Source organism: Protopterus annectens, chromosome 15.part0 (genome assembly GCF_019279795.1).
Source record: "Protopterus annectens isolate FY-2018-M chromosome 15.part0, PAN1.0, whole genome shotgun sequence".
In the NCBI taxonomy this organism is placed as follows: domain Eukaryota; kingdom Metazoa; phylum Chordata; order Ceratodontiformes; family Protopteridae; genus Protopterus; species Protopterus annectens.
The window spans coordinates 72,873,745-72,886,639 of record NC_056749.1 but is presented as its reverse complement, the minus strand read 5'-3'; the positions used below and the strand labels follow the sequence as shown (position 1 = coordinate 72,886,639).

The 12,895-nt window shown below is 41.6% G+C and overlaps 1 protein-coding gene across 1 annotated transcript in view; it reads left to right on the top strand.

The window, feature by feature from the left end:
* Nucleotides 1-12,895, top strand: part of XPNPEP2 (X-prolyl aminopeptidase 2) — a 983,740-nt gene that overhangs the window by 915,902 nt on the left and 54,943 nt on the right. The window contains exon 19 of the mRNA XM_044057066.1: nt 1,744-1,820. Within this exon, the coding sequence (XP_043913001.1) occupies nt 1,744-1,820 (77 nt within the window). The remainder of the gene's footprint in view (nt 1-1,743; nt 1,821-12,895) is intronic.

Below are 12,895 nucleotides of genomic sequence, written 5' to 3'. Positions count from 1 at the left end.
CAGTCACCTTACAGGTCTTCAGGCTGGTCTCTGTTGAGATTAGAGCCTTCTCTGACCACTGCTTGCAGCTGATTGTGGCAACTAATGGTTTATGCTGTGGGCCGACTGTTTCCCTGGGGATGACTTTACAATCATGGATTCTGCCCCAGTGCCTTTTCCTGACTAGGAGGAAGTCTACCTGAGTTGCATGTTGGCTACTCTTGTATGTGATCATGTGACTCTCTCTCTTTCTGAACCATGTGTTGGCTACTATCAAGCCATTTGCCAGACAGAAGTCTAGAATGGCTTCTCCTTCATTATTCCTGTTGCCCCACCCATGTGGACCCAGGCTGTTCTCATATCCTATTCTGTCTGTCTCGATATGTGCATTCAAGTCACCCATTATCAACACCATTTCATGTTGTCCTGCTTTATCTAGTAGGTCCTGCAACTGCTGTCTGAATGCACTCTTTTCCTCACTATCACAACCCTGCTGTGGGGCATAGGCTGAGATTATGAATACTGCCCTATCATAGGATGAGATTATGAATACTGCCCTATCATAGGATGAGATTATGAATACTGCTCTATCATTACACTGGAGTCTGACTGCCATGAGTCTGTCATTAATTCTGATGATATCCCTTACTGCCTTCTGAAACCTCTCTCTCACCACAATTCCTACACCATTTTTAGCCTGCCCTCCACCTGAGTAGTAGACTCGGGATCCCAAGCTAAGTTGCTTTGCTGCACTGCCCTTCCATCTTGTCTCCTGGATACTTAGGATGTCTAGCTTCCTCTGTATCATCATGTCATCCACTTCCAAGCTGCGTCCTATCAGCGAACCTACATTAAGCTTAGCAATTTTCAGTTCATGTTTTGGCAGGTTGGTTGGTTTTACATCCAGTTTTTGCTCAACAGAGCTATCCCAGGTAACCCAGACTGGGCAACTAGACACCACCCAGCCAGTAGCTTATTGACCCAGGGCTGCTGGGCTTTATGGCGGGCACACACTGGCCAATAGGGGCACATATACCCCTCCCACTATTAGCACCAGTCCCTGGCGTGGGTCAGAGTAGGTTGGGTCCTCAACCCACTTATTACCAGTAACTACCCATACCCATTTTTGGCGACATTAGTCAACATGACTGAATCACCTAGAGCCATATTTTACACCGTTGAGTGGCTAGCCCTGCCAAGGCACTCAGTCTGTTATCCATGTTCTCCTATCTTGAGGATAGTGCACACCACAGTAGATGCCCAAAGCGGTTGGTCTGTACAACTCTTCCCTCTATAGCGCATCATGTAGAGTCTGTGCTGCTGCCCACAGCTCCATTCATTGGTGTTTGAGATGGAAACACTCAACATGTTTTTTAGACATGGGAGAAATCCCACGGAGACATAGGGAGAACATGGAAACTCCAAACAGGCATTATTCAGCGGTCAGGATCGAACCTTGTACCTTGTGCATGGGAGGCGAAGACCTTAACCACTAAGCCATCTCTGGTGAAAGAGACACGATTACTGATACACAAATAACTATTCCTGTGCCATGTAGACCTTATAGAAAGAAATAGACATTGAGTGTTTTGCATTCCTCTGTCAAGAGTTTAATCTAGACCCATCCAGGATATGTCTTCCACTACTTACTGTGGGCATAGAAAGCAGTATTATTTGAGATGGTTAAAATCATTGTATTCTTAGCCATTTGTCTTATGTTCCACTTTATTGTTTTATTACTGTACTGTGCTTTTTCTTCTGCAGAGCCGGGGTATTACCACGATAATGAATTTGGTATCAGGATTGAAGATGTGGTACTCGTAGTAGATGCTGACGTAAAGGTAAGAAAGAAGAGACTCACTTTCCACATTTGGAATTGTGACTGAATAAATTCACAGCTGTCTTTGAATAAAATGCCTGATGCACACACTGCTGATAACAATGACAGGAAAGAGACATGCATACCTTGCTGATCCAGTACTGAACTTGGGTTGCATTGGTGTGGATACACTGTTGAATCACATGTTTGGAAATGGTCAGGTTGACAAGGTAAGATGGAAGCAGTGTCTGTTATGCCATGTTTTAAACTCTAGGACAGACATCACACAGTTGTACAACATCCAGTTCTTAAGAAGTACGTGGTGCTGGCAACACCATGCCAACTGATGAAAAAATTCTGAGAATAAGATAGCACATTACAACAGTGTAGAAACTCCTGAAGGAAATGCCGGGAGAGTTGACATTGGGTTGTAGAGGCATGCCAGCCACTGAATGAGCAGCAGATATGTGGTGCTCTAGGAGTCTAAGCATGAAACTGCACTCATTGCAAGCATTCCTAGCCCTGGAAAATACTGACATATGTGTGGTCACAGAAACTTGGTTCAAAGCTGCAGAGTGCACCCCAGCCTTACCTGGTTACTCATCCTATCATACATTCAAACCCCAAACTGTGGGTAGTAAAACCAAAGGAGGTGGAGTTTCAATATATATTAAAGATGTACACACCTCCAGGCTGGTCAAACAGTATGACACACAGGAGGCACTCCAGGTGCAGTAGCTATTGACAAGACCCCTATACAAACATAGCTAGCTATTAGCCCCCAAATCTGACCCAAGATGCCCAAACTGCATATCTATCCCTCTTCTAATATTTCAAGATTCAACCCTTTACCCTGATCCTGGGTCACTTTAACTACCCAAACATAGACTGGAAGAACTACTCTTGCCAGAACACAAATAACCAGAGATTCCTCGATTTTGTCAATGCAAATGTTTTGGAACAGGTAGTCAATACCCCCACAAGAGGTGATAATATCTTGGATTTGGTATTAGCCAACATGAGTAACCACTGCAGCACCCCTGCAGTATCATCCTCCCTTGTAACGGTCACGTTTGAAGTCATCATCTCCCCTTATCTCCCTCTAGCTAGGGTTAATCAAAAAAACTTCCCCAAAGCTGATTACAGCCTCCTGAGAGATGGTATACACAGCTTCATAGCCCCCACCCCCTCTCCAGGAACTGGCACCAGTATCCAAAACTATACCAAATTACTATACAAACATTTATATAGATGCACGGAATCGGGAATACCTGATGGCACTAAATTATCCCCCGCAAGGAAGAGTAAACCTGTCTGGTGGACACCTGCAATAAATAAACTCTATAACAAAATTAAAAAATTGCTGACCAGGACCAAGAAGGAGCAGGTGCCCAATTGGAAGCAATCTCTCCTTAGCCTAAACAAGCAAATAAGAGCACTGGTGAAAACCTCCAAAGCAAACTTAAAGTCCAAATTGGCCACATCTACTAGAGACAATCATAAGGCCTTCTTCACATAAGTCTGCAACCTCAAAGGTAGCACCCAGATCTATTCAGAACTGATGGTCAAAGACACCACATATACAGATGCCGTAGATATAGCAAACTTGCTGGCTGACAGATTCAGTGAAAATTTCACTCCACTGACCCCCCCAACAGTAAATCAGGACATTCCCAGAACCTACCCTCCTTCCCCTTATATCTAGGGATCAGGTCATCACTGCTATCTGAAAGGCAAAAAATACTGCCTCCATGGGACCTGATAACATCCCAGGCTGCATCGTACATGAAATCAGTCTTGAACTTGTAGCACCCTTACATACCCTATTCAACTAAAGCCTGAGTACAAGTTTTGCCCCAGCTGAGTAGAGGACAGCCACTGTCATCCCTTTACACAAAGGTGGAGTGCCCACTGATCTGGGAAATTATAGACCCATCAGCCTAACTAGCCTGATCTGCAAGGCCATGGAACGGATTATCATGGACCTCATTAACAAGAACATTGGCAACCTTCAAACACTTGATCCCACACAATTTGGCTTCATCAAGGGGAGGTCATGTCTGTTAAACTTGATTGACTTTTTTGAGACAGTCAACAAAGCCATGGATGAGGGGAAGATAGTGCACACCGCCTACCTTGACCTGGCCAAAGCCTTCGACACTATTCCTCACTCGGGCATAATTGATAAACTCTCTCAACTAGGCATCAGTCTGTATGTTAACAGATGGGTAGCCAGCTGGCTCACTGATAGAACCCACCTAGTCAAAATAGGGGAAGCCACCTCATGCAGTAGACCCGCTTTGGGTGGTGTACCCTAAGGTTCGGTCTTGAGGCCTCTGTTATCTGAGATATACTTTTCTGAGGTACAGGCCAAAGCCAGTGGGCTATGGCTGACCAAGTTTGCAGATGACTGCAAGTTGAGAGCTGTCATCAATTCCCCTAGTGACGTGGACATCCACCAAGTGAGTCTCGCCCAAACAAATGACTGGTGCCAGAAACATGGCCTCAAGCTGAATACAAAAAAATTCATCATCATCCCCTTTGGGGAGAGAGATGTCCCCACAAATTATCACATTAATAACGTCCTAAGCATGCAGTCAGTCGTGAGGGATTTGGGCACTCGGATTGATAGCAGCCTGACTTTTGACCACCATGTTGCTTCCATTGTATGGAAAGCTTTCTACATGGCCCACCTCATAAGTAAGGGTATTTCATCCAGGGACAAGGAGGTCATAACATCCCTGTATTCTTCCCTTATAAGGCCCATTATTGAGTACAATGCCCCATTCGGCATGTACCTCACAAAGCACATGCAGCAGCTGGAGAGACCACAATAGGTTCTTCACCAGGAGAATCCAGCGCCTCAAAAATCTATCATACACAGATAGGCTAAAAGCCCTATGCCTCTACTGTATTTTATACAGACTCTTCAGAGGTGACCTCGGTCTGGCATACAAGGCGATCTCAGACTCCGCCTTGATGGGACTGCTGCATATCCACAAGTCAAGCTCCACTCGAGTAACCCACATACACGGCCTTAACCTGGTTTGTAACATCAATAGGACTTGCTGACAGGACAGATTTGTGTCCCAGAGACTCCCCCATCTATGGAATAGACTCCCTCTCCATGACAAGCAGAGTACCTCTTTATCCCTTTTTAAGTGCAATCTGGATAACTGGATGGGAAATAGAAAATGCATCCCTGGAATTCCAACCATGTCCCTTCTGGACAGGGGCATTGGGTGCTGATTTGTTTATGCATGGGCTAAACTCTTGGCTAGGCTATAAGGGCCTCAGGGCCAATAGCCTAGTAACTTCCTATGAGCCTATGATCCTATGATCCTATGAGCCTATGATCCTATGAGCCTATGATCCTATGATCCTATGCTGTAGTCCTGCACCATATCAAGTCATTGAATGAAAGGAAGAGAGTTATGCAGGAGTCTAGCTACATATGAGCTCACAAAGGACAAAGCCAATCAATCTATGATGCCAGATTCAAGCACCATATGATTTTATCATGTAGAACAGAAGATAAGTGACAGAGAGAGAGATAATAGTGGAGTCCAAAATCTAAAGGAAACATGTAGATGATACTGGATTCCAGAATCTTGCCAAGTCTCACAGAAAAGTTGAGAGAGGCATGAGGCTATATTCTAACATCATACAAGTTGTTCATGGAAAAGTCAAGAGGCATGATGCTGGAATCCCATACCATATCAGTTCCTAAAGAAGATACTGCTCTAGAGCCGTGACACTTCCTCCTGGGGAAACAGAGCGAGGCACGATAGAAAGAGAGAAAAGATGTTAGATTACAGCTCCACGCGAGTTCCTGAAGCAGGCATTGAGAGTGATAAGGCTGAATTTTACAACCATGCAGGCTGGAAAACTGATGTAAGGAGAGACCAAACTAGAGCTTATTACCATATTAAATATAAAAGTAGCGGTAAGATGCTACTAGGGTCTGCTACAATAAGAACTCATGAAGGAGAGTCAGAAAGTAGTGAGGTCTCCTTCTAGTGCCACAGAAATACCTAGAGATGCATGATGCTGAACTTTTGTAGACGAAACTGAATTATTGCACTAAAATGACTTTTGTATTAAGAGGTAAGGCTCCACAGAGACTTCATAAATAGGACTGTGGAAAAAATAAATAGCAGGAGCTACAGCTACATGTCATTAAGTATAAAACCAGATGTAGCTAGTCCTAGCACCTCAAAAAATAAATATTAAGTATAAAACCAGATGTAGCTAGTCCTAACACCTCAAAAAATAAATATTAAGTATAAAACCAGATGTAGCTAGTCCTAACACCTCAAAAAATAAATATTAAGTATAAAACCAGATGTAGCTAGTCCTAACACCTCAAAAAATAAATATTAAGTATAAAACCAGATATTGCTAGTCCTAACACCTCAAAAAATACATATTAAGTATAAAACCAGATGTAGCTAGTCCTAACACTTCAAAAATAAATATTAAGTATAAAACCAGATGTAGCTAGTCCTAACACCTCAAAAAATAAATATTAAGTATAAAACCAGATGTAGCTAGTCCTAACACTTCAAAAAATAAATATTAAGTATAAAACCAGATGTAGCTAGTCCTAACACCTCAAAAAATAAATATTAAGTATAAAACCAGATGTAGCTAGTCCTAACACTTCAAAAAATAAATATTAAGTATAAAACCAGATGTAGCTAGTCCTAACACTTCAAAAAATAAATATTAAGTATAAAACCAGATGTTGCTAGTCCTAACACTTCAAAAAATAAACTTTGATTTAAGCAAACACATTCCTGTCTTACTCCTTCAACATTTGCATACAACTGTAGTATTGCTGTTCGGCAGGGTAGGACAAATACTCCAAGTTACTTCAAACCTAGTCTTTATAGGATCATAGGATCATAGGATCATAGGAGGATGACTAGGCTAATGGCCCTAGAGCCTTTTAAAGCCTAGCCATTCATGTCTGAATTTTCCCAATTATCAGTCTCCATGGGCTTAAACAGCTTTGGTATATGCCTGTGCACTGCCCCTCAAGGGCCACAGGTGACAATCCAGCAGGGAATTAGCAATTTCCCATCTATTGATGCAAACTGCATTTGAATAGGCTTAGGGAAGACCTCTGTTTCACATGAATGGGGAGTTTGTTACAAAGAAGGGGGTAATCTCTGACACACATACATGTCCCTCCAACATGTTTTGTTTATTTCAAAGGTGAGGTTTAGATCCTTAGTCTGTGTAATTCTAGTACTGTTTATTTTGCAAATGTGTACCAGATTCATCAAAGCTGGAATGGAAAATGCCTCAAAAGTCCATAAGTGACTGAGTATGGGGATGGGGATTTACGTGGTCTGCAAAGGACATATGGGACTGAGTATGGGGGTGGAGATTCACACGGTTCACATAGGACATGTGGGACTGAGTATGGGGATGTAGGCAGTCTGTATAGGAGTGTATGAGGGTGGGGATTTACATACTCCACATAGGACATGTTATTTACACTCCGTATTCCTTTAGTAAGGAGCCTCTATGGCCAATAATGCTGTTGCAAACGGTTACTTAGGGGCATGCCACAGGGTGCATTGTACTTGATTGCTGGTCTTATGAGGGCTAAGTACAGTGGGACTATGATTTCCTTAGATTTTATTTATGTATTTATTTTATTTGACATTTATTAACGGGGTTAGTCTGTCTGGGCAGAAACCCATTTTCAGTGGAGACCTGAGGAGAAAAGCTCCAGAATTGCAGAAGACAAATTACAGTACAAAACAGTCTTAATTTACAAAATAAATAATAGATTTCAAATATAAGTAGTTCAAATTACAAATTCAATTAACGAGAATAAAAAAGTGAGACCCAAAGGTACAATAAAGAGGGTAACACGTTTACAGCATATTTCTGTTTAACAAAGTAGCAAGAGTTATAAGGAGTGAAACTTGAAAGAAGGATAAAAGAGGGGCGAAGCAGTGAAATGAGAGGAGGATTAACCTTTGCAAGCCAGGTGGGTAGCTAGGAGGGAAGGAGACTGCACTGAAAATATGTTGGGTCATAACAATGGCAGGACCAGGATGAATGATAGCTGTCTTTTAAGGTGGATTTAAGGAGTTGGGGGTTTGTGATAGTTCTGACATTTAGTGGTAACTTATTCCAGGCTGAGGCTATAGAATGACTGTAGGGTAGTTTACCAATATTAGTGTTGCATTTACTGACTTGTAACTGGTGCTGTAATGAGCTGCAAAGGGCACAGTTAGGGGGTATATGGCTAGACGAGAGAGGAGAGGGAGGGGCAGGATGATGGTGTGTGCAAGACTGAATGAGCTAGGAGCAGTTGGGGGACCAGAAGTTGGTGTTGGAATTCAAGCCAATGCAGGTTTTTTAGGGCTATACAGTGCTGAGTGTGATAATGTAAGTTAGCAGCAAACCTTGCCACTTTGTTATGTGTTTGTTCTAATCTAGTCATGAGATTAGATTGGAGGGATGCGAGTACAGGGGCAGCATAGAGTAGAGTTGGTAGTAGGAGGGCTTGTGCTAGGGAGAGCCTGGAGGCATTGTTGAGGTATTTTTTGTGTCTGTATAGGAGGCCTAGTTTTTTATGTCTTTTTTTTATGCATTGCTGAATGTGTATATCAAACCTTAGGTGGTCATCAATTATGACACCTAAGAGTTTAGTGTGAGATTTGGTAGAGATGATTGTATTGTTTAGAGAAGAGACTGGGAAGGTAGCTTTATGATGTTGCATGGTTTCTGGAAGGAAAATAAGAAGTTTTGTTTTCTTGGGGTTTAGTATAAGTTGGTTGGAGTTGAGACAGTTTTCAATAGAGTGAAAAGATTCTTGGGTAAGGGTGTGAAGGTGAGTCATACCTTTAGAGCAGGAGATGATTGTGGAATCATCAACATACTGAATAACAGTTAAGAGTGGACAAGCAGAGTGTAGGTTATTGATGAAGATGTTAAACAGAAAGGGTTCAGGGTTGGAGCCTTGGGGTACCCCGGTGTGAACAGGTAGAAAGAATGAGAGGTTAGATTCCCATTTTACAGCTTGGAATCTGTTTGCAAGGTAGCTGGAGAACCAGGAGAGAGTAGAGATAGGAGGTTGAGAGATGCAAGCTTAGCTAGGAGTAAACTATGAGAGACAATGTCGAAGGCTTTGGATAATTAAGAAATAAGCAGGAGACAAGCATGTTATCATGAGATGTGGCTATTGTGTTAGTAAAGGAAGCAAGAGCAGTAGTAGTGCTGTGTTTAGGGTGAAAGCCATGCTGTGTGGGGGTTAGAAGGTTTTCTTTAATAAGCTAGTCAAGGAGTTGTCAGTGAATGCACTTTTCTAGAATTTTAGATAGTGGGGATAGTATAGTAATGGGTCTGAAATTTGAAGGGTCTGTTTTGCTTTCACCTTTATGTATAGGTATGATATAGAACTTTTTTCAGATATCAGGACTATATTTTCCTTGATGGATCTGTTTATCAAGATGGAGATGGGGAGAGCAATAGAATTTGCAGCAAGCTTTAAGAATTGAGGAGGTAGGTTATCTGCAGATGGCGTCCATGGATGCCATTGCATTACTTCGAAGTTTCACCATGTTAAAGGATTTTCTCACTGCCATGGACACATGGCATAGTGATAAAAGTTCAGGTTACTGTCAAAATGAGTTTCTAAGTCCCTTACCACTGGTTCTACACTTAGGGCAGTGTTATCAATGTTGTAATTTGCAGGGGTGGTTGTCTTCCCAAAAGGTATAATTATGCATTTTTTGCACTGCGTTTTAGGGTATCATTTTGGCACCAGTATGTGTCTGTTTGACACCCTCCTGAATGATATCTACAGCTTTGGGGGATTCAGTTATTGCACTCACTGTGCAGTTATCAGCAAATTTGGTTAGCCAAACACCTTCTACATTTGCCTTGGCTTCAGGGAAGTATATTCCAAAGAGTAGAGGTTTCAATACCGAGCCCTTTGGGATACCACTAGTAACAGGCCTCTTGGTGGAGGTGGATTCCCCCTCCCTAACTTCGTGCACCCTTTCTGTCAGCCATTTGACTATCCATCAAGTGACATAGGGATTTATGCCTAAATTTGTAAGTTTGTCTATAATACCTGAGGAAGGTATTGTGTCAAATGCCTTTGCCAGGTCACGTTATGCAGTATGTACCAGTTTGCCCTCGTCCATGACTCTAGCTACCTTCTCGACAAAGTCCACCAAGTTTAGTAGGCATGACCTGCCCTTGATGAAACCGAACTGGGATGGATCCAGTGTTTGAAGATTTCCTATGTCTTTATTTATCACGTCCATGATAATTCTTTCCACTTATAGGCCTGTAATTCCTTGGTTCTGTTAATGGTCCTGTTTTGTGTAGAGGGATAACCATTGGAGTCCTCCATTCCCATGAGATGAAGCTTGTATGGAGGTTGTGGTTGAATAGAGATTCTAGTAGGCCTGACAGGTCATGTTTCAAGCTATTTAAGAGGCATCCTGAGATGTTACCAGGACCCGTTACTGCCGTGTTTTTAAGGAGAGTGCAGTGAGGATCTGTTCTTTAGGGATAGTTGGAGAAGAAATGGTAAAAGGTATTTCCTAAGTGGGAGTGAGGGGTTAGTGAAATTAGAGCGAAATGTATCGGCCAGCAAATTTTCTGTATCCCTCAGTTCTGTATAGGTAGTTCTATTTACTGTTAGTTCAGCACAGTATTGGGTGTTCTCTTTAAGGTTGTGTACGTTACTGAAAAATGCCTAATGGTGTTCCTTAACCTGGGAGGTTATTTTTGCCTCAAAGTTAGCTTTAGTGGATGAGATTAGTCACCTGAGCTGAGACTGATGAGGGAGATTTTTGTCTTTTGAGCATAACTCTTCCTGTTACTGGACAGAATTTTCTTAATCTTGTTGTGCAACCTATTTATACTAGGGGTAAACCTAGGGGGGGGCTTGTTTTTGGAGTTTGTTCTAAGTTTATTTTGGTTTGGTACTACTGTTTCAACTCATTTATTTAATGCTTGTACACAGTTTCTGTAAACACTTCCACATAGACCACTGTGTCCTCTGAGTTTGGGGGCTTAGAATTTAGCTATGCCATCATTTAACAGGAGGTAGTTAGTCTTGGAAAAGCTCTTAAAGGTTCTGGGGTTTGCTGGGAGTTCAGCCTTCATATTTATTTCAAGGGTGAATGCTTTGTGATCTGATCTGATAATCTGATCAGTGAGGACATTACACAAGTAGGGGGTGCAATATTCTCTTATATTTGTGTGTACCAGATGCAAGATTTTTGCACCCCTAGTAGGTGTGCAGACTATCTGTTCCAGGGTGTTTTCATTGACAAAATCCAGGAATCTTTTACCCTGAATGTTCCAGTTTATGGTGTGATAGTTGAAACCACCCATGAATATGGTATTGGGCTAAATTGTGAGTCACTCCAGTACATTCAAGTATGTGGTATGGTTACCCTCAGTCACAGATGGGGAACTATAGCTAACAAGGATATGGTTCTCTCCTTACATTATATACCTTTTATGTAATTCTGCATCTAACTACTATTCATTATTAATGTTGTCCATTTATTAATTTATTTATTGTGCCCAAGTTGTGGTAGGTAGGCCAGCTTAAAAGAAGATAACAGTCATTACTATCTGTAAAGTCAGTATAACTGCACCTTAGTACAAAAGTGGACAAATAGGCCTCATCAACAGCTATAGGCATACAAGTCAACAGAGCCCACTTACCAAGGTGCAAGGAAAATTTTGCCCATCTCATTTCTTAAAACAGTCTACTAAAATGCATTGTAATCTCAGACATTCAGTGTTGCTTTAAAACAGACAACAAGGCAGTTAAAATTACAAACTCTGTCTTGCCTGGCATTGGCAATGAACTTCTAGGGGCAGGAGTAATTTTAGGCTTCTTTAAATCTTCAAGACAATTAGATGGCAGAGGGCTCTGCCCTTCCTCAAACACATCACAATCAGTGTTCTCTAAAGAATCCATGATTTGACTTTTGCTATTCAATATCTTTGTGAATCCATTATGGCATCAAAGTAGGATGTTAAATCAACACTCATATTTATTGCCTACCTTCGGACACCTGTGCACTACAAAACGCAGAGTAGTCAACTGGATTGATAAAAGTAGCTCTTTTCTAAAGACTGACAAGCTAATAATCTTCAGCAGTGTATTATTTCCACTTGATCCACAAACCAAAATAAGATCCTTCCAAGTTAAATACCTAGCCTTGCTCAGGGCCAGCAAATCACCTCTTCGAATATGATGAACTATGAATAAAAAAAGTCATTCAGCAGCTAGATATTTGCTGCATAGACTGAAAACTCTGTCACATATAAAATCCTGTGTGACCTGTAATGTGAAGTCTGTGTTTGGTTTACTGCTTGCATACAGGAGTGAGCCATGTCATCAAACACAAAAAGAGCAAATGCTGTTCACCAAAATAACTTTCACTGACAGTAGAGTTTGCTTTTTCTTCACTGTTGCACAACCTTAGAGTTGGTTTGTATAAGTGTGGGGGTGTCCCCCCCACATGGGGGGTGCAGGGGGCTTGCTCCCCTGCAAAAACAAAACTCTTGAGTTGTTTTCTGAAAGTTGTTTCTGAGAACGGTTTTCATTTTTTTTTCTATTCATCAAAATTACCTTTGACTCAACATGAATCCCTTGCACAGTTACATCGTTTAATTTATTTTGCCCTTGTTTTATTTAGTTTGTTTTAAATTACAAGTGTTGCTTTACTTTAAAATCCCCCCACCCCCTTTGGAGTTTAAAAAGTTCTTGATTAGATCCAGTTAGCAAATGTTTCTTTACATTACATTTACATTACACTAAAAAGGGATGAATTCTGTCTGAATTGCGGAAGGAATTGAGAAGTAGTATTTCTAATTAATATAAGCAGACTAGCACAAGGTTTAATCTGTGTGAGCCGCCAGGTAAAGCTGCTGTATGACCATTATGGATATTTCCTCAGCCTCCCTGCACTGTCCCTGTTGTGTTTTTATATGCAGTGTTTCTTGACTTGCCTGCCCCTTCTGTACATTTGATTTTGAAGCTTCTTCCACTCAGCAGGTGATGAGCACTACAAGAACATATTACAATGATGTTCT